This window comes from Mustelus asterias, chromosome 15 (genome assembly GCF_964213995.1).
Source record: "Mustelus asterias chromosome 15, sMusAst1.hap1.1, whole genome shotgun sequence".
In the NCBI taxonomy this organism is placed as follows: domain Eukaryota; kingdom Metazoa; phylum Chordata; class Chondrichthyes; order Carcharhiniformes; family Triakidae; genus Mustelus; species Mustelus asterias.
In genome coordinates, this window is record NC_135815.1 from 55,711,511 (window position 1) to 55,734,384 (window position 22,874).

General features: G+C 41.4%; 1 protein-coding gene across 1 annotated transcript in view; it reads right to left on the reverse strand.

The window, feature by feature from the left end:
* pus10 (pseudouridine synthase 10) overlaps positions 1 to 22,874 on the reverse strand; it is an 89,464-nt gene that overhangs the window by 57,011 nt on the left and 9,579 nt on the right. The window contains exons 3-4 of the mRNA XM_078229916.1: positions 15,083 to 15,331; positions 8,849 to 8,935 (exon numbers count right to left, since the gene is read on the reverse strand). Coding sequence (XP_078086042.1) covers positions 8,849 to 8,935; positions 15,083 to 15,331 — 336 coding nt within the window. The remainder of the gene's footprint in view (positions 1 to 8,848; positions 8,936 to 15,082; positions 15,332 to 22,874) is intronic.

Consider the following 22,874-nt stretch of genomic DNA (forward strand, 5'->3'; position numbering starts at 1 on the left):
ATCAATTATTTGCCTATTCTGCAAGTTTAATGTCCTCCCATAATGAATTTGTTGTAGTCTTCCTCAATATTGACTATCCTCCTCAATTTGGTGTTGTCTGCAAATTTATAAATTCTATTTTTCACTCAAGTCCAAATCGTGAATGTAAATTCTGAACAACCGTGTTTCAGTGTTGATTCTCCCACGTTCTGCCACTTTGACTAACTACCCTTAATTCCAACTCTGTTTTCTGTCAGCAAGCCAATGAGCAAACCATTCTGCCTCTTGTCCCTTGACTTCACATGCTCTAACCTTATTCATTATTCTAATAAAGGAACACCCTATTGAAGGTCTTTTAAAATTCCAGATAAATTACATCTCCTGCATTACCATTGTTGACTCTCTCTCTGTTACCTCCTCAAAAGATTCAAAAAAAGGTGATATAATAAGATGACTGGTTCTATTTTCAACTCCAACTATCCTTTGTGGTCTGAGTGGGACAGTAAACCTGTGCTGAATTTTGAACAGTTTTGTGCTAATAGGAATTGTGTTGAGATTACTTAAATATTATTTCATTTAGGGTATTGGTAGAAAGGGCAAAGCTTTGTGCCATTAGTATGGTGCCACTTTCAAACCCAGAATTGAAAAAAAATTGTGTTGGCCCATCATACCACCAAATTACCTTAGATACCTATTTTTAAAAAGCTCCATCCAACTTGAATGGACAAAAATGCAAAGGACAACCATTGCAACCATGTAGTATTGGAAACTGAGGTTTACCTATTTTATACAGATTTTAAACTCAAAATTACTTCCCCAGTTAACAACATATATTTTATTAGTAATCCAAAATGAAGTTGTATTCAGTGAAATGGCATTGATTTATGGGCCAAATTTCAAATGTAATAAATGAGAGGTATTGAGCTAATGGTTACCTGTTCTTTCTCGGGAGAGCGGAGAAAAGAATCATTGATTGAATCACTCATAGCTACATTTTCACTCTCTTTCCAAGTGGAATCCAAGAAACCCATCCACAGAAACCTATCACACGCCTGTCTCTTGACAAGGAACAGTATGATGCATTTTGGCAGCAGCGGATTGAGGGGAAAAGGAACTGGGCTAAAAGATGTTTGCACTGCAATTTTAAATTGAAAATTTATTCAGGAAACAGAAAGGTGAATAGTGTAACACAAACACATTAATAACTTAATTAATGGCGAAAGTGCACTGCTAAAAATAGTTATTAGGAAGCTATTAAAGTGATGTAAGAAACAATTGCCAAAAGCCCAAACTATCTGGCAGACAGTATGTTTGCACAAAACTTATTTCATGCAAGACTGTGCAGTCAGTTGCCTGTGAAATGCTGTAGGATTAGCTGAATCAACCATTTTCTAATTTCAAAAAGCGCATGCATTGCTGTCTTCTGCTGGATGGCCTAGAAATTAAAGAAAGGAAGACACATAGATATATATACTGAATGTCTCAAAGCATTTTACAGCTAAGTAATTTTGGCTCTGGTATTCAATGTTGTGATGTAGGAAATGCAGCAGCCAATTTGCACACAGCAAGCTCCTACAGACAATATTATAATGACCTGATTATTTTTTTAATGTTGATTGAAAGATAAATATTGGTCAGAACACTGGGAATAAATTCCTGCTCTTCTTTGAAATAGTCCATGTGATCTATATCTGAAAGAATGCACCTCCAACAGCGCATTACTCCCTCTGTACCACACTTTCATCCAGTATCACCTAACATCTTTTGATGAAACCCCAATTTGACCATTAGATATTTAATAAAGGAAAAGGAATTGTAGAATAGCAAATGTGTGATTAAAAATATTTGTGTGGAAAGGCAATAAAAACAAATCTCCAGTTTGAGAGATTATTCTCCCCCATTAGCAGTATTCTTGAGGTGGTCATGTGGCTCAGTGGATAGCACCTCTGCCTCTGAACCAGAAGCTGTGGGTTTGAGTCCCACTTCAGGGCTTGATGGCCATGAAAGGTGCATTCATAAGGCAGTCAAATATGTTGATTATTAACCTTTGCAACCCTCAAACCAATCACCAGATCTAGAAACACAAGCTGTATGTCGTACTTATACTTGGAAATTGACAAATGACACTTCACAGATGAAAATCTGAAAAAGCACAACAGGAAGAAGGGTGAAGTAAAAATGAAACAAACAACAAAAAGGCCGCAGCACCAACAAAATCTTTACTCTCTTCCATGGCAGTCACTCTCCACGATATGGTCCCAGCTTTGCTCCCTCAAATCCAAGAGGCACAGAGATGAGGCACATGTGACGCACAAACTTCTCCTCTGTCAACACCACCCACTAGTCCAGAATCATCTCACATTCCACCAACCCCACCCACCCCTATTTCCAACATCTATTCATCTATTAAAGTCTTACAATGATTGAAATCATAGTTTTTATTTCTACTTTTAATGTTTCTAACCTCTCAATTTCAAGTAGAAACATTACAGTTATGTTTGCAGCACAGAAAATAAAAATGGAGCAGAAACAAAAAGGAGTGGGATGAACTGATTTCAGGCTATCAGCTTAGGTTTTAAAAGCTAAAGTACCTTTGATCCTGTATTTCCAGAATGTATCCCATCCCTCACTGAATATCCTGTCAGTGATGTTGTACCAAAAAGTTGCAGGTTGCGATCCAAGCTGATGGTGCAGTTGTAGACCAGGAGATCTGGCCATATTCTGGCTCCATCCCACCCAATACTGTCATATCCCGCTACTGTAAACAAATAGCAAGGCCCAGGCAATCTAAAGTTGGCTTCAGATTAGGAAGTGAAAATTCAACCTTTAACCCACAATACTGCTTCCCCTGAGGAACAGTGGATTTTTAAACAAATGAGGAAAATGTCATGTAAAGGACTTCAACTTAATCTACATAATTTAGATTCAGATATTTAAAAAAAAGGAATATTCTAGCTGAACAGGAGCAGAGCTTTTAACCCATCGGTTTAGATTTGTAGAATCAGGGTATATTTTGTCTTTAAGGAAGAATGCAAATATAGAACTAAAAGTGAGTGAACATTTGACGATGCTTGTAACACACCCCGTAATTAATTTGGGACCACAGCACAAAACTTAATTATTTGGCACTAAACTGGTGGTCTCATTCAGATAACACGGATAACTGGTACAGGAAGAGTTACCTTCTGAGGCAGGGGTTAAAGCAAGTTGAAGTATTACCCTGGTGTCTTTACTTGGCATCTGACCCAAGTGTTGCTTGATGCTGATGTAGAGAAGTTCTTTATTTCCATGTGTGAGCAAGCCTTGCTTTGTTGGGGGGAATGGGGGGGGGAACTGATTTACCAAACCCTGAATACATACCAATTAGGTCAGATTGATCACAAAGTCACAGCTTTAATTTTCTGACGTGCTTATAATTTAGTGGAAATAAACTGAACAGCTGGAAGTGGAAAGACTTGACGGAAATGGCAAGTTATTTGGTAAATCTAGTTTAGTACGCCACCTGTTGTTCAAAAATTAAGAAGGGGTCAAACCAAGAAATGATATGCCATTCTGGGTAAATTTCTATATAATGTTTTTATCTCACATCAGTGAACCTGTAGAAAGGCATAAATTAATCATAGACAATCAAAAAGACAGTAGACTGGACAGACATTGACAGATGCAGCTCAATGTAAATATATATGAAGCAGTAGATTGTGCAAAAGAGAACAGCCAAAATAAATATATTGTGCATGTTTCATAAAGTTGAGAAGTGAGAATAGAAGAATCATAGAATTCTACAATGCAGAAGGAGACCATTCAGCCCATTGAGTCTGCACCAACCACAATCCCACCCAGGCCCCATCCCACAAAGCCACACACTTACCCTAGCTAGTCCCCCCGACACCAAGGGGCAATTTAGCATGGCCAATCCACCTAACCCACACATCCTTTGGACTGTGGGAGGAAATCGGAGCACCCAAAGGAAACCCATGCAGACACAGAGAGAATGTGCAAACTCTACAGACAGTGACCCAAGCCGGGTATCGAACCCGAGTCCCTGGCGCTGTGAGACAGCAGTGCTAACCACCGTGCCACCCCGTTGATACTCAAGATTTAAAAAAAAAGATAGCAGTGCTGGTAAAACCTGCCATGAAATGCAAATGGAAAATCTGGATTTTATACATTGGAACATGAAGTTTATTTTTTATTCAGTCAGCGGATCTGGGAGTCACTGATAAGCTCAGCATTTGTTGGCCATCACTAATTGCCCTCAGGAGAGTGGTGCTGAGTGACCTTGATGTGCTGCAGTTCAGGCGGTGTAAGTGCTGATAGGGAGGGAGTTCCAGGATTTTGACCAAGCAACAGTAAAGGGACAATGATATATTTCCAAGTCAGGGTGGTGTGGCGCTTGAAGGGGAACTGCAAGCGGTGGTATTCCCATGCACCTGCTGCCGTTCTCAAGCAATGGAGGCTGCAGGTTTGGAGGATGTAGTTGAAGGAACCCTCCCCTGCTGTGCGTCAGTGATAGAAGAAATGAACATTTCAGTGATGGATGGGGTGTCGATCAAGTGGGATGCTTTGTGTTGGTTGGTGTCGAGTTTCTTGAGTTTTGTCGGAATTACACTCTTCCAGGGTAAGTGGAAAGTGTTCCACTTCCGACTTACATCTTGTAGATGGCAGACAACCTTTGGGAGTCAGGTGCTCTTGCAGAAGTTCCAGCCTCTGACCCACTCCTGTATTTATAGGTACAGTATTTATGTCGTCGATCAACCTCGGGAATGTTGATGCTGGGGGATTCAGTGATGGTAAAATCGTTGACTGTCAAGGGGAGGTGATTAGGTTCTCCCTTGGTGGAGATGGTCATTGCCTGATGCCTATGTGGTACGAATAGTACTTGCTACTTAGTAGCCTAAGCTGGATGTGGTCCAGGACTTACTACTTTCAGGCACAGACTGTCTCATTATCTTATGATTTGTGAATGGAACTGAACACTGTGCAATCATCAGTGAACATCTCCACCTCTAACTTTATCATGGAGGAAGGACATTGATGAAGTAGCTGAAGATAGTGGGGCCTAGGACACTACCATGAGAAACTTTGGCAGAAACTGAGGCGGAGGTGAATAGCCTTCAGCAACCACAACCACCTTCCATTGTGCTAGATGTGATTCCAGTCAGTAGAGAGTTTCCCTCTTATTCCATTGAGTTTAACTTACTAGGACTCCTTGGTGCCACACTTGGTCAAATGCTGCCATGATGTCATGGGCAATAACTCTCACCTCACCTCAGAAATTCAACTCTATTGTCCATGTTTGGACCAAGGCTGTAAGGAGGTCTGGAGCTGCATGATCCAAGCAGAATCCAAACAAAGTATCAGTGAGAAAATTATAATGAAGAAATGCCTCTTGATACCACCGATGATACCTTCATCATTTTGCTTTGCTGAAACTAGATAAGCAGATGAGGAAGAAGGAAGTAAATGGATATGATGGTTGATTTAGATGAGAAAAGCTGGGAGATGGGTTTGGCCAAATGACTTTTTTCTGCATCATATATCGCATATACAAAGTACAAAGAAAATTACAGCACAGGAACAGGCTCTTCGGTTCTCCAAGTCTGCACCGACCATGCTGCCCGACTGAACTGAAACACCCTACCCTTCTGGAGACCATATCCCTCTATTTCCATCCTATTCATGTATTTGTTCAGACGCCCCTTAAAATTCACTATTGTATCTGCTTCCACTACCTCCCCTGGCAGCGAGTTCCAGGCACCCACCACCCTCGGTGCAAAAAACTTGCCTCGTACATCTCCTTTAAATCTTGCCCCTCGCATCTTAAACTTATGCCCCCTAGTAATTGACTCTTCCATCCTGGGTAAAAGCTTTTGCCGATCCACTCTGTCCATGCCCCTCATAATCTTGTAGACTTCTATCAGGTTGCTCCTTAATCTCCGTCATTCCAGTGAGAACAAACCAAGTTTCTCCAACCTCTCCTCAAAGCTAATGCCTTCCATATCAGGCAACATCCTGGTAAATCTTTTCTGTATCCTCTCCAAAGCCTCTACATCTTTCTGGTAGTGTGGCGACCAGAATTGAATACTATATTCCAAGTGCGGCCAAGGTTCTATAAAGCTGCAACATGACTTGCCAATTTTTAAACTCAATGCCCCAGCCGATGAAGGCAAGCATGCCATATGCGTTCTTGACTACCTTCTCCACCTGCGTTGCCACTTTCAGTGATCTGTGTACCTGTACACCCAGATCCTTCTGCTATCAATACTGTCAAGGGTTCTGCTATTTACTGTATATTTCTTATTATTAGGCCTTCCAAAATGCATTCTCGCATTTGTCTGGATTAAACTCCATCTGCCATCTCTCCGCCCAAGACTCCAACTGATCTATGTCCTGCTGTATCCTCTGACGGTCCTCATCACTATCCGCAAATCCACCAACCTTTGTGTCGTCCGCAAACTTACTAATCAAACCAGTTACATTTTCCTCCAAATCATTTATATATATTACAAACAGCAAAGGTCCCAGCATTGATCCCTGAGGAACATCACTTGTCACAGCCCTCCGTTCAGAAACACACCCTTCCACTGCTACCCTCTGTCTTCTTTGACCGAGCCAGTTCTGTATCCATCTGGCCAGCTCATCTCTGATCCCATGCGATTTCGCCTTCTGTACTAGTCTGCCATGAGGGAGCTAGTCAAAGGCCTTACTGAAGTCCACGTAGGCAATATTCACTGCCCTACCCTCAATCATCTTCGTCACTTCCTCGAAATACTCGATCAAGTTAGTGAAACACGACCTCCCCTTCACAAAACCATGTTGCCTCTCGTCCACTTATTTCCAAGTGGGAGTAAATCCTGTCTTGAAGAATCCTCCCCAATAATTTCCCTACCACTGACGTAAAGCTCACCGGCCTGTAATTACCTGGATTACACTTGCTACCCTTCTTAAACAAAGGAACAACATTGGCTATTCACCAATCCCCTGGGACCTCCCCTGTAGCCAGTGAGGATACAAAGATTTCTCTCAAGGCCCCAGCAATTTCCTCCCTTGTCTCTCTCAGTATTCTGGGGTATATTGCATCTGGTCCTGGGGACTTGTCTACCTTAATGTTTCTCAAGACCTCCAATACCTCCTCCTTTTTGATCTCAACATAACTCAAACTACCTACACATCCTTCCCCAGGCCGGATGGATTTGCCCTTCTTTCTGTCGGTAGGGCATACCTGGGGAATTTTCCAGGTTGAGTAGATGCCTGTTTATAAAAGCAGATCAGTGATGTGAAATTTGTGCAAGGCATTGATTTGATACAGCATAGAGTTCTTTATGGCACAGAAGGCAGCCATTCAGCCCATCAAGTATAAGCCAGCTCGCTGCAGAATGATCCAATTAGTCCCACTCCTCCATTCAATTCCTGGAGCCCTGCAGGCTGATTTCCTTCAACTACCCAACCAATTTCCTTTTGAAATCATAATTCAAATTTTGGGTACAATTCCAAGTTCCCAGTTAGAGAAAAGATATGACAGCCTTGGAAAGAGAATAATGAAAATTCACTTGAATGATACCAGGAATGAGGGGTAGTAATTCAGGCAAAAAAACTGCAGGATTCTTCAGAGAATGTTGTTCGGAGAATTCAAGCAATTTTCAAAATTAGGAAAGCTTTTCAGAGGGTAAATAGTAAAAGATTGTTTCCACTGCTTTGCAAAATCAGTGACCACAGAGCAAAAATACAAAAGAAAAACTAGGAGAATGAAGGTGGAAAGTAAGAAGAATTCTTTATCCCACAAAAATCTATAGAATCCCTCTAGTGCAGGAAGCCGCCATTTAGTCCATCGAATCTGCACCGACTCTCCGAAAGAGTATCCCACCCAGGCCTTCCCCTCTGCCCTATCCGCGTAACCCCACGCATTTAGCACGGCCAATCCACCTATCCTGCACATCATTGGAATGTGGGAGGAAACCGGGATACCCGGAGGAAACCCATGTAGATGTGAGGAGAATGTGCAAATTCCGCAGACAGTCACCCGAGGCCAGAATCGAACCCGGGTGTAAGGCAGTGGTGCTAACCACTGTGCCACCATGCCACCCCAGGGAGCATTACTGGAATATAGAATGCTTTGCCACAAGCAGTTACCGAGGTTTCAGCATTTAAAAAGGAATTAGAATTGGGTAAGTATTTCCAAATTCCATTTAAGAAAAGAAACCACGGAAAAGTAATGGGATTAGAGCAGAAAGCACAGCTCATGAACCAGCTCCAAGGCAAAATGGTCTCCTTTTGCTCTGTGATTTCTGATATAAATAATCCTTTCACAAATGACATTAGGCCAATAGAAAAGCAAACTGACCAAAAAGACTGAAGACAATATGCTCTGTTAATTGTCCAAAACGACTAACATTGCATTAAGCAAACAACTAAACAGACACGCTCAGTAACAAAAGTAGCTTAATATTTCATTTCTACTCAGAAGAGAGTTTTCATCCCAAGTTTAACCAGTTCCAGTCTAGGATTCTAGACAGAGATTTGTTGGGTGGGTTGAAAGAAAGAGAACAAACTAATTTGGAACGGGCGCCGGAATGCGGCGGCAAGGGGATTTCCACAGTAACTTCATTGCAGTGTTAATGTAAGCCTACTTGTGACTAATAAATAAACTTTAAACTTCACTTTGGATTGTGAAAGGAGGTGCCAAGAACATCACCTCTCCAGTGGAGAGTTCATCACTTGTACCATCCTGCTGCCTTTGTACCAGATTACTCTGGCTGACAAGCAAATTCCCAGTCAAGTCAATTAACAAGGAGAAGAAGCTAAAAAGATTTAACTACACATTTTGTGCTGCAAAAAAAAAGTTTAAAAAATATATGTTGGGAAAACTCACCTCTCTGACTAAGAGCTGGGGCGGCAGTGAAACTGAAAGTACAAGACTGCTAAAATGATAACCAGCAGAGTCCACTTCACTACACACCTGAAAGTAAACAACATTTTCCATTCAGAGCAAAATAGATTTAAAATAACAAAATCGGCAAGGTACAATGACTTTTTTGCATCAATAATCCCTTTAATGTTTGACTGTCTCTCTTACACCCAACCAACTAACTGCATTAAGGTCATGCACACTAAAAGTGCAATTTCTTTTTTGTTTTCCTTTTCCTCTGTACTGACTCATTATTTTCACCTTCCCTCGTAACCATTTGTTATACATATTTTTATACATGTAATTTTACCAATATGGTCCAGGCAACCAATGTACATAATGATTCCTACTAAACGCTTAATTTCTCCTACTTGTTGCTATCAGTTAAGCATGTGGAGGTCACTAGGGGGCAGATGCCAAGTCAAGAAGCATTGTTAACACTAATTTAACTGCTCGTGTCAAGATAATTAGTCTCAAATTAAGTCACCGGGTATTGTGAGGCCAGGTTAGAAAAAAAAAACTTTACAACTAATTGTGTTTTCTGTAAATTAGATACAGGGAAGGCTATATTCATTCTGGGAGCATTTATACATTCTTAGGCTTGATATTCAGTATCCTGATCTGTTGCTGCGCGCCACATTACATAGAAACCATGTGATGGGAAAATGAGGTAATAGCAGGCAATGTTGCAGAAGTGGAAACTTTGTAGCCTTTGGGATGTGAAACTGAACTCAAGGTCAAAAGGAGGTCACATTTGCCAAAAAGTAACTGGGTGGGTGAGTTGGGGGGGGGGGGGGGGGTGGAAGAAGAATCTGTGGTAAGGGAGGAGAGTTTTTGGCACATCATGCCTTTGATCTTCTCAAAGTTGGGCCGGAAAAAGTGATGGCTCATCCAGGATGGGACCAGTTAAGGAAGCTGGTGGAGAGGCGCAGTCAAATGCCAAAAGCATGTGGAAGCTTACCTCAACCTGTAAAGAGAGCTATCAAAAGGCAATATTATTGATATGGAACTGTGCAAGGTCAGGGATTGATTCTAAAGATGGCAGTGCAGAAATGAGTGGAAAATCCATCCTTGTAATCAGAAGGAAGGAAGCCACAAAGCAGTGTGGAGAGAATGGGGAATCATATAGCATCTTAGGTACAGTCACAAAGAATGCCATTCAGATTTTGGTGAGCATCATTTCAGGACTGTGACAAGGGCAGGTGCTGGACTGAGAGGATTTGAGCAAGAGGTTATGAGAACTGGGAGATGATAGTAGACCTTAGAGAAGAGAGAGAGGTTGGAGATGGGACAGTAATTGGAAGAACAAACAGGGAGGATGTTTTGAGGAAGAAAACAAAAGTTATTTTCAAGGGGAGACAGCACAAGGGCCAGAAAGTGGAATTAGGAATGTTATGATCTTGGTAGAGACCGGAACTTTAAAAAGAAATTTTAACTCCCTATTAACTGAAAGCATCATGCTACAAGATTTCATGTTTTAAAACAAAAACCTTTACTGTAGAAAAGTTAAACAAAGCAAACACTCAATACCATATTCTGTAAATACTTTCACTTTATTCAAAACGTATACCTCCCAAACTACAAGTTATACACCTAAAACATGTCAATCATAAAATTAGACAATAGTAAGAGTGGTCATGAGTTAAGTTAGAATGGATTTAAAAGAGTGCAACTCAGACTACATGAGCGTAGCAAGAACAATGCAGAACAATGGTGGTTCAGAATGCAAATGGCTGGGAGACAAGACAATGTTGGAAAGGCTGTTGTAGATATAATCTATCTTAGTCATCATGATGTGATTTTAATTTGTAATTTCATCAGCTTACCAAACATATAATGAACTGTTTAAAAAGGAGTTTTTAAATACAAGAAAAGGCACCAACTAAAAAAGACTGCCATAAGTCACCCAATGTCTGAAATTGCAGGTTGACCAGCTGGAAAGTTCCGCCGTGAACTGCAATTCAGACATGTCACAATATCCTTTTCTGGAATTTCACACCTGAGGATGTCAAAGGAACTTACTAAAATGTACTAGACAGAGCACTCATATCTATAAGACCACCTCTCCATCAGGGACAGAAAATCTGCTAGAACAATGGTTATACGGAGATATGTCTCCCTACCTCATCAAGATGGATAATTATTCATTCAGGGGGTTGGTTAATGGCTGGGACATCACAGAATCTACTCACCACCACTACCACCCACCCCACCCCCCAAACCCTCAAAAGCAACCGCCGGTTCAGACATCAAATAAATAAATCCCTTCTGAAGTTATTATGGAGAGAAAGTGGTCATGGGCAGTGCCAGTGTGCCCCTTGAGCATTGCCAGGAGGCAAAGCTGGCACTGCCCCAGGGGCACCATCCCCATTCTCTAACCTCTTGCGGGGGCCTACATGACCTCTCTTCACTCGAGGGCTCGGGCGGCCTGTTCCCTGTTAGTGGGGAGCAGTTGTAAACCCTGCTGGAAGGGAGATGCTAATGCGGATTATCTGAAATCAGCTCCGCACCGATTACCAACGCGGAACTGATGAAGCTCAAAAGCTTTCAAATAAATAAATCCCTTCTGAAGTTATTATGGAGAGAAAGTGGTCATGGGCAGTGCCAGTGTGCCCCTTGAGCATTGCCAGGAGGCAAAGCTGGCACTGCCCCAGGGGCACCATCCCCATTCTCTAACCTCTTGCGGGGGCCTACATGACCTCTCTTCACTCGAGGGCTCGGGCGGCCTGTTCCCTGTTAGTGGGGAGCAGTTGTAAACCCTGCTGGAAGGGAGATGCTAATGCGGATTATCTGAAATCAGCTCCGCACCGATTACCAACGCGGAACTGATGAAGCTCAAAAGCTTTGCCTGGGAGACTTGCGGAGGCCCAGGCGCCCAGCGGGAAGCCTACGAAGCATCTTCCACTGATGTCTCCCGGTTAGAGAAGCGCAGCGGGCTTGGAGAATTGCCCCCATTGTTTGTGAAATCCTAACTCTCCAGAAACTAGTTATGATGTTGGGAATTTCCTGAACTTCACTGGTGAAATATTTTTGTTTAAAGTAGCTATCTTTGTTAAAATTGTCTCTCATATCCAAAACAAATTGCTGTTAAGTACCTGACTTGTGTCTACCGTCTGAAGATAATCAACCTTGTCTGACATCAGTGGCGATAATGCTAGTAGCATTATAAGCTGAGCATCAGCTTTTACTGAGAGATTTAAAGTGAGAATTCCCTATGAATAATGGTGATTAAACAGTATGGGCGAGACTTTGTGACCCCCTCCTGCAGAGTGCTTTCCAGCAGTGGAGGTAGCTCACAGTTGGCCACCGGCGGGATGGAAGATCCTGCTGATGTCTTCGGCGTTTTGCATGGCTCACCTGTCCCACCCTCAGGGAACCAGCCACGGAGTCACCTTTGGTGAATCTGCAAGATCCCACCAGTGGGAAGGGCCAGAAAGTCCCACCCTGTATATAATTATCTGTGCCCAAAACCCTGAATAACCTTTACCATAATCTATTGTTTGATCTTTTGCCACTCGCTGTCCATACTATACAATACTCATCGTTTATTACTATAATAAACATCTTAAATGAAGATGTTTACTAAATTTATTTTTCCTTCATAATACCTGGTTGCAATTATGTGCAAGGAACTCCATCACTATGTTACGGCCACATGAGTGGGGTGCCACCTCAAAGTCTTGACTGTAATGAGGTTTTGAAAGATCCCGCTGTTTTATTTGGCGGGATTTTCAGATTGAATCTCCCACACTCTGAGCACTGCTCTTATTTTTTAAAAAAGGTTTTCAGCATTGAACTTTAATTTGGCTAAGGAAGTAGGTACCTTCAGTAAAACTTGTAAATTTTGGGTATGTGAATCCGGGTTGCAAAGGTTCGAGAAGCATGGGTTTACTTTAAATACTTGGCTATCTTTACCTGGGTGGGTTTTAACTCATTAAAAATTAACCCATTTTTGGTTTAAACCTTACAGAAGTTAGTCAGACTCAATTGTTTGCAATCTGCATGTAATTTATTAAGCATGGAGTAAATTACTTCATCCTTCAAAATCTTTCAAAACCTCATTACAGTCAAGACTTTGAGGTGGAACCCCACTCATGTGGCCGTAACATAGTGATGGAGTTCCTTGCACATGATGCAACCCAACCTGCACATCTTTGGACTGTAGGAGAAAACCGGAGCACCTAGAGGAAACCCATGCAGACACAGGGAGAATGTGCAAACTCCACACAGACAGTGAACCAAGGCCAGAATTGAACCCATGTCCCTGGCTCTTTGAGGCAGCAGTGCTAGCCCCTTTGAAGTTACCACAAATGCACAACTACACAAGAGCATTTAAAGGTCCTGTGCACTTACATGAATAGGGCGCTCACGACAAAAATAGGGGGACATTACATGACAATGTTATTCTGTATTTAGCAAAAGGAAACTGAAGGAAAAGAAAAATGAGAACAGTTTCTGCCATTTGTAATCAGGGTATCCCTACCGTCCATTAACATGGCTTTCAAAAGGTTCAATAAAAGTTACTTCTGAAGACCAGGAAACATTGAACATAAGGCCAAATGTTAGTGGATTAACATTTTCAAAGGAAACTGAATTTACATTATGGCAATCCATTCAGGAATTGAATATTTCTCAGGAGTATTAGTGAAGAGTCTCTTTCAATGCAGTACCGATGAGATGGGTACAGTGACTGAATTGACTGTCAAAGTAGCTTGGGGTGGCACGGTGGCTAGCACTGCTGCCTCACAGCGCCAGAGACCAGGGTTCAATTCCGGCCTCAGGTCACAGTCTGTGCGGAGTTTGCACGTTCTCCCCATGTCTGCGTGGGTTTCCTCCAGGTGTTCCGGTTTCCTCCCACAGTCCAAAGATGTGTGGGTTAGGTTGATTGGCTATGCTAAATTAATCCTAGTATCAGGGGATTAGCAGGTAAATATATGGGGTTACCGATTAGGGCCTGCGTGCAATAGTGATTGGTGCAGACCCGATAGGCTGAATGGGCTCCTTCTGTACTGTAGGATTTTATGATAATTTAACATGGAAACATTTAGATTGTATGGAAAAGTTTCAGGATTTCTAATCTTACAGAGCACAGGGGCCCAACTCTGTACATGGGGTCTGCAGTACCCAGTACTTTCTTAACTGTACTAACCAATAAGCATGAAACAAATACACTATAGTCTAAATAGCCTGGTCAAGTTCAGCTAAAGGTTACAAGTACAAGCCTTCTTACATTAGACAATTTTGATGTGTGAAGAGGATAGAGCATTTCCACTTTAGGAACCCAGTGTCCAGCTAGTTAATAAATAACCCTTCCCCTGCTCTGCCTCAATCCAAAATTAGTAGAAAAAATTTTCCAAGGCACCAGTGTAAATTTTCCATCTTTCACACCTGCCTTCCTCACAGCTTCATCAATTGAGATACAATTGTCCTGGAGACCAAGAGATAGAATGCTTGACTGTTCAGCTTGTAAGAGTCAAACAGCACTTCAATAATCCAATCAACCACCACCCCCCCCCCCCCCCCAACGCCCCCACCACTACTCAACCCATGTAAAGCAGAACACGGCTTTCCTTTTCAACTCTGATAAATGTGCTCACCCCACAATTTGTTATTGAATATACGATTTAAGCTGGCCACTGGCACATGTGAACAGAGTTATCCATTATAGTCTATATGTCACTGAATAAATGATTAGTACAAGTTTCCAGGGTACAATTAATGTCCTTGCTATCTAATCTAATTCAGCCAGTGTTGAAGACTTTTTTTTACTTTTGGCTCTAATTATTCAGGAAGAAAAACAATCATTAATCACTGTAACATCTGAAAAAAAATCTAAGATTTGCTGCACTGATCAGTCACACCTACAAGTGTCTATACTGTGAACCTAAAGTAATATTTAGCAAAGTGACCACGGCATAATATTAATTTGTATATGTTAAAAAATATCAAAAAGCATCATCATCAAATACTCAAATATAATAAGACCACTAATGGCAGAAAATTAAGACAAAACAAATAAGACACAATTAATGCATGATCTTGACTTTCTGAAACATTAAAATTCCTTGCTAATTAGTATAATTTATGACTTAACTCACCATGCAAAACCTGAACTGTAATTATCAGCATCTTTTTCTGAAGATTTATAACAGATCATGGCTTAATTTATGTAACAGCACTGTAGATAAAACATTTTACCTTTTTCACAAAATCCTTTTCACACAGGTCTTGTAGAATTCCCAGACACACAGTGCAGGTCTGACCCTGGTCACTGCAAAGTATATATTCATTCGACAGCAATTTGGTTGCTTCATTCTGATCTCCATCCTCATCATTCTTTTCAGAATCCTGCAATCGGACTTTCTTACAAGGAGGTTGATTACATTCCACTACTTCAGGGTTACTTTCGTCATCGTTCAAGAACTTGTGCAACTCACTGAACAATTTCTGAAACACAAAATCTTTCTGTTAGTGAGTGTTCAGTTTGCAGTTCTTGGAAAAGCAAACACTGCTCCTCTTTAGATTTTCAATGTACAATATTGCAAATTGGATTGCTGGAACACTTAATTTTCACTATAACATTTTGCAATGATGCTAAGTATTCTCAGCAAACATGGTCAAAGTGTGTAGAATGTGTAGGACCATGAAAAACGTGAAATTGTTCATGGTGGCACCATTTTGTAGCTATAGACCAAATTAACCTGTTTTATATTTGAATGCATTTCCACAATAGAGTGCAAGACACTGATGACATTATATTGCGGGGTATTGGGGGGGTGCTCACCAAAAGCAGAGGCATGGGGCAGAATTTAATAACCTCCCTGTGGCAAGGTTGGTGGCAGGGGGCATTTAATCAGGCAGGCGGGTGGCTGGTCGGGGCCCTGCTGCCTTCTTGCCCAAAATTGAGTTGCGAATGCAGCACCTTGAAATATAAGAAAAAGAAATGCAAGGCTTGAACTTGAACTCCTGAGAGTGAAGCTAGCAAGGAGGAAAAAGATAGAGAAAGAGAGTTTCAAAGAGAGGAAAAAACAAACAACTAGCTGAAGACAAGTTTACACTGTGTTAAAAGAGGGCCACGGATTCAGAAGATGAGTTGAGCCCCACTTTCAGCTTTAGCAAAGATTCTTCACCTAGTGCCTAACTTCACTGAGGATGGAGTCGAGAAATATTTTATCTTGTTCAAAAAAAGTGACCACAAAGTTGGTGTGGCCAAAGGATGCATGGACTCTAATGTTGCAAAGTGTCCTGGTGGGAAAGCAATTGATGTTTATTCTAGTCTTCCAGAGGAACAATTCTCAAATTAATAGACAGTTAAGACTGCAATATTTAATGCTTATAAACGTGTTCCAGAAACTTATCAATTAAAATTTTGGACTGAAGAGAAGGCTGAATGAAACATTTGTAGAATTTGTCAGGGACAAGGAGATGCTGTTTGACAGGTGCTTTCAATCAATGAAATGAGAACAGACTTTTGAGAATGTGAAAGAATGGAAGAATTTTGAAATAGCATTCCAATGGCCATTGGGTCACACCTGGGAGAGAGCAAGCTAAAATAAAGGAAGTGGCAGTTCTGGCTGATGGGTATGATATCACATAGGCAGCAAGGGGGCAGCAGATCTCCATTTGTAAACCCATAAGAAAATGGAGGAATAGAAAAGATTCTGGCTTTAGGAAATAGATAGAAATGGTTCTAGTCAATAAAAATGATCGAAGAGAACAAAGGTGATGTAAAAAGTGCTGTAAAGAAACCAGGAATATTGATAGACGACGTGAATGAAGGCAAGTGTGAGGTTATCCATTTTGGACAGAAAAAGGATCGATCAGGGAACTTTCTAGATGGTATGAAGTTAAATACAGCAAATGTCCAAAGAGACTTTGAGTTCTTTAAAATGCCATGAACAGGTTCAGAAAATAATCAAGGTGGCTAATGGAATGCTGACCCTTAAATTGAATGGCGAAACAGGCTCGAGAGGCTGAATAGGTTACTCCTGTTTCTAAGTTCAATCTGGAGAATTAAAAGGATGAGATGTATGACAAGGAAGAGCCGATGCAGACTTTAGAAGCAGCTACAGAAAAATTTAAACAGAGTAAGGATTTAATGAGCAAATTGAAAGAGTATAAGGAGCAGTCAGCAACCATGGAAGAAAAATCCTGAAGTGAACTGAATGCCTATATAAAGTTATTGTAAGAAGTTTAACAACACCAGGTTAAAGTCCAACAGGTTTATTTGGTAGCAAAAGCCACACAAGCTTTCGAGGCTCTGAGCCCCTTCTTCAGGTGAGTGGGAATTCTGTTCACAAACAGAACTTATAAGACACAGACTCAATTTACATGAATAATGGTTGGAATGCGAATACTCCAACCATTATTCATGTAAATTGAGTCTGTGTCTTATAAGTTCTGTTTGTGAACAGAATTCCCACTCACCTGAAGAAGGGGCTCAGAGCCTCGAAAGCTTGTGTGGCTTTTGCTACCAAATAAACCTGTTGGACTTTAACCTGGTGTTGTTAAACTTCTTACTGTGTTTACCCCAGTCCAACGCCGGCATCTCCACATCATATATAAAGTTATCAGAGACTCTGAAACAAAGGCAACTCTCCAGAGCAGTTGGTGAACTTAATAGTTTACTGGAACAAATCTATAAAAGAATTGAAGGTTGACTGGTTGAGAAACATGCCTCTAAGACCAGAGCAGTTGCTGAACTGAATGAAAGGGTCAACAAATTTTGAAAAAGATTTGGAAAATAAGAGAATAAATAAATATTGGAATGAAATTGCAAAGAAGTGGAGACGAAGGTTCCAATTTTGAAGTGTTGGCATGAAGAGTATGAATGTGTACAGAAGGCTCAGGCACATCTCTTGACTAAACAAGAAAATGGCTTGAGTCTTGGTGAAAGTTTATTCATCTGATATTGAACAAAACAATAAAATGAAAAAATCTGAAGGAAGTGCCTGGGGAAGAAATTTTTGGCTTTGGCAAAAGGTCATCTGGACTCAAAACGTCAGCTCTTTGCTCTACTTACAGATGCTGCCAGACCTGCTGAGATTTTCCAGCATTTTCTCTTTTGGTTTCAGATTCCAGCATCCGCAGTAATTTGCTTTTATCCAAGATAATTTTAAAGCTGATTGGAAATCAGAAATACATACATTCTGTAGAAAACTTAAAGCACCAACTGAAGACATGCTTTCAATGAAAAAAGTAGTAAGCCCCCATATTCTTCTCTGTTGATGCTCGGAAACCTTTGCAAAAGTCAATGCATCATATAGCGTGACTACATCCTTATGTGAAGTGGGGAGGCCACCAGAGTATTGGCTTGCATTTCTGTCAGAAAGGCTGGAAAAACCATGGCACAAAATAGGAAATAAGCAGGTCAAGATGTCTCTGAAGAAAATCCCAATGTACCTTCACTGTATTCAGCTGACCTTGATAAGATTCTGGGGAAAACAATGTAATTGGTGATGTTTGCCCGGAAAGGGCGTCGGAGAAAATTCCGACTCAGAGTTATGGTAATTTTGTGATGTTTAATCCTACTTGTCACATGCATTTGCTGTTGTTTTGGTTAAGCTCTTCCAACTATGTAAATATATATGTATAATTGTGAAAAATGAAAAGATTTCTTGTGCAGTATGTAATAAGCTATTTGTTAGGTAATGCAGTTGGCAGACAAGACCCCCCATTGTCTCCATTAAATCCAGTACATAGTTTCCATTTTTTTCAATTAGTTAATAGGACATGGGAGTTGCTGGTTAGGCTATTTATTCATCACTAATTGCCCTCGAGAAGGTGGTAGTGAGCTGCTTTCTTGAACTGCGTGTTGTGTAGATACACCACCGTGCTGTTAGGAAAGAATTTCCAAGATTTTGATCCTATGATGGCAAAGAAACAGAGATATCTTTCCAAGGCAGGATGGTGTGTAGATTGGAGGGAACTTGATGGTGGTGATGTTCCCATGCATCTGCTGTCCTTGCCCTTCTACATGGTAGAGGTCACATGTTTGGAAAGTGCCGTGATAGGCCATAAATGTTGATGTGGCATTGCCGGCGTTGGACTGGGGTAAGCATAGTAAGAAGTCTCACAACACCAGGTTAAAGTCCAACAGGTTTATTTGGCAGCACAAGCTTTCGGAGTCTCACTCCTTCATCAGGCGAGTGGGGACTTGTGTTCACAAACAGGGCATATACAGACACAAACTCAATTTACAAGATAATGGTTGGAATGCGAGTCTTTACAGGTAATCAAGTCTTAAAGGAACAGACAATGTGAGTGGAGAGAGGGTTAAGCACAGGTTAAAGAGATGTGTATTGTCTCCAGCCAGGACAGTTAGTGAGATTTTGCAAACCCAGGCAAATCATGGGGGTTACAGATAGTGTGACATGAACCCAAGATCCCAGTTGAGGCCGTCCTCATGTGTGCGGAACTTGGTTATCAGTTTCTGCTCAGCGATTCTGCATTGTCGTGTGTTGTGAAAGCCGCCTTGGAGAACCAGTCGGGGAACACTTCAGCAGTCACGGGCATTCAGCCTCTGATCTTCGGGTAAGCGTTCTCCAAGGCGGCTTTCACAACACACGACAATGCAGAATCGCTGAGCAGAAACTGATAACCAAGTTCCGCACACATGAGGACGGCCTCAACTGGGATCTTGGGTTCATGTCACACTATCTGTAACCCCCATGATTTGCCTGGGTTTGCAAAATCTCACTAACTGTCCTGGCTGGAGACAATACACATCTCTTTAACCTGTGCTTAACCCTCTCTCCACTCACATTGTCTGTTCCTTTAAGACTTGATTACCTGTAAAGACTCGCATTCCAACCATTATCTTGTAAATTGAGTTTGTGTCTGTATATGCCCTGTTTGTGAACACAACTCTTCACTCGCCTGATGAAGGAGTGAGACTCCGAAAGCTAGTGCTGCCAAATAAACCTGTTGGACTTTAACCTGACGTTGTGAGACTTCTTACAATAAATGTTGGCCAGCCAGCAACGCCCATGTCCTCCGAATGAATAAAAAAAGATTGTTGGTGAATTGCTGCGGTGCATCTTGTACATGCTGCAGACTGCTGCCACTCTGCATTGGTGGCAAAAGGAGTAAATGTTGAAGGTTTCCAGCTGAGTTTTCTATGTGTTGTCCTAAACTTGTCAGCCGGAATTCTCCACTAAGCAGGCGAATGGGAGCACCATCTGCAAGTTTCCCTCCAAGTTGCACATAATCCTGACTTGGACTGATATCACCATTGCTTCATCATCACCAAATCAAAATTCTGGAACTTTTGACCCAACAGCACTGCTGGGTAACCACATGGAATGCAGCATTTCAAAAGGTCACATGTTTGGAAAGTGCCGTGATAGGCCATAAATGTTGGCTATTTTGTCTTGGGTGGTGTTGAGTGTTGCTGGAGCTGCACTCATCCATCATATCCCTGACTTGTGCCTTGGTGGACAAGCTTTGGGGCCTCAGGAGGTGGGTTACTCACCTATAATTATATTTGCCTTTTGCCAACAAGCCAACTATCTTTGCCATTCAATTAGATGAGTTGTGTAACATTTTAAAAGGGAAAGGGGAAACAAGTGAGGAGAGAATGATCAAAAGGTGGCTGGATGAGGGCAGGGGATAACCAAAATTAACATTTAACATAGATTTTAAAAATCTTAAGTTTGGAATATATCAATGGCTCAGCTAGTAAACATACAATCATGGAAACAGATTCTTGACTAAGCGGTTGTCTCTTTAAAATGCAGCCACAATTATAGAATTTGAAGCCATTTGCAGTTAGAGAAAACAACCTTGGCCCAGCCTAATTCATTACAAATGCTGAAAGGCTAACCCAGACTAGTCGAAAACTGAACTTCCAGCGAGGGCCAAAATTATTTTTGAATAAACACAGGTCCTGTGGTTTGTTCAGTTTAATTTTGCCAAATAGTTTTGAACTGAGAATTAACGTTGATCCTCCAAACAACTCATACCAATCAGGTATGCAAATGGCCGACTCAGTTCATGAAGCAGGGTTACAAGGTAGTAGAACTGATTGGAATTGTCACAAGACAAGGTGAATAGTTAACTTTCACAGACAGAAAAAATGATGGCTGGGGTTCTCCGATCTCATTCACCCTGCCAGCAAGAACGGAGAATCTGCTGCTCAGCCAAAACTCTGTTCACTGCAGCGGGACTGGAGCATCCCAGCCACGGGCAAGGTCAGAGAATTCCGGCTGACAAGTTTAGGACAACACATAGAAAACTCAGCTGGAAACCACAGCATTAGATTCCATGTGTTAGATGACTGTCTAGTGCAAATAGAAAAATGCATTACAGAAACAGAAAATGCAGGAAAATCTCAGCAGATCTGACATCTGTGGGGAGAGAATGGCGCCAACATTGAGTTTAGATGACACTTTGTCATGTCAAATGTATTATTCCATGTTCATTTTTTAGTTAATTCGTTTATATTTTAATTTTAGAATGAGCTCTGAGGTGATGCTCTGTCACTTCCAAAGGCTTGAAAAATGAAGAGAAAGATTTGTACTTATATAGAAGCTTTTACAATATCAGGATATCCCGAAGCTCTTTAGAGCCAATGAAATATTTTTGAAGTGTAGTTGCTGTTAGAAAACGCAGCAAGCTGCCGCAAACAGCAATGTGAAAATGACCAGATAATCTGTTTTGGTGATGTTGATTGAGGGTTAAATATTGGTTAGGGTACTTTTCTTCAAAACAGTGCTATGCATCTTTTACATCAGCTCAAGAAAGCAGACACCTAGAATTAACTGTTTGACAGTGCAGCACTCTCTCAGTACTGCAATGAAGCCTAAACTTTCATAAGAACATAAGAACAAGGAGTAGGCCATCTGGTCCCTCAAGCCTGCTCCGCCATTCAATAAGATCATGGCTGATCTTTTTGTGGACTCAGCACCACTTACCCGCCCGCTCACCATAACCCTTAATTCCATGACTGTTCAAAAATTTATCTATCCTTGCCTTAAAAACATTCAATGAGGTAGCCTCAACTGCTTCACTGGGCAGGGAATTCCACAGATTCACAACCCTTTAGTGAAAAAGTTCCTCCTCAACTCAGTCCTAAATCTGCTTCCCCTTATTTTGAGGCTATGCCCCCTAGCTCTCGTTTCACCCGCCAGTGGAAACAACTTCCTGCTTCTATCTTATCTATTCCCTTCATAATTTTATATGTTTCTATAAGATCTCTCCTCATTCTTCTGAATTCCAATGAGTATAGCCCCAGTCTACTCAGTCTCTCCTCATAAGCCAGAATTCCTCAACTCCAGAATCAACCTAGTGAATCTCCTCTGCACCCCCTCCAGTGCCAGTATATCCTTTCTCAAGTAAGGAGACCAAAACTGTACACGGTACTCCTGGTGTGGCCTCATCAGCACCTTATACAGCTGCAACATAACCTCGCTGTTTTTAAACTCCATCCCTCTAGCAATGAAGGACAAAATTCCATTTGCCTTCTTAATTACCTGCTGCACCTGCAAACCAACTCCTTGAGATTCCTGCACAAGGACACCCAGATCCCTCTGCACAGCAGCATGCTGAAATTTTTTACCATTTAAATAATAGTCCATTTTGCTGTTATTCCTACCAAAATGGTTGATCTCACATTTCATGCTCAGGTCTCGAGTGGGATTCAAACCCACAACCTTCTGATCCAGCAATTCTGAGTGTTACCAACAGAACCATGGTTGACATTTGGAAGAAAAATAAATTCCAGTATTTTAAAAATAGTTTCAGCTTATTATCTATGGAAAGCTTCGCTAGATTTCAGTTAATAGAGACATATTCAGAGATGCATAGAAAATGGGAGCAGGAATAGGCCATTCGGCCCTTCGAGCCTGTTGTGCCATTCATTATAATCGTGGCTGATCATCCAACTCTATAGCCTGAACCCACCTTCCCCCAATATTATTTGATCCACTTTGCCCCAAGAGCTGTATCTAACTACTTCCGGAAAACGTATGATGTTTTGACCTCAAGTGCT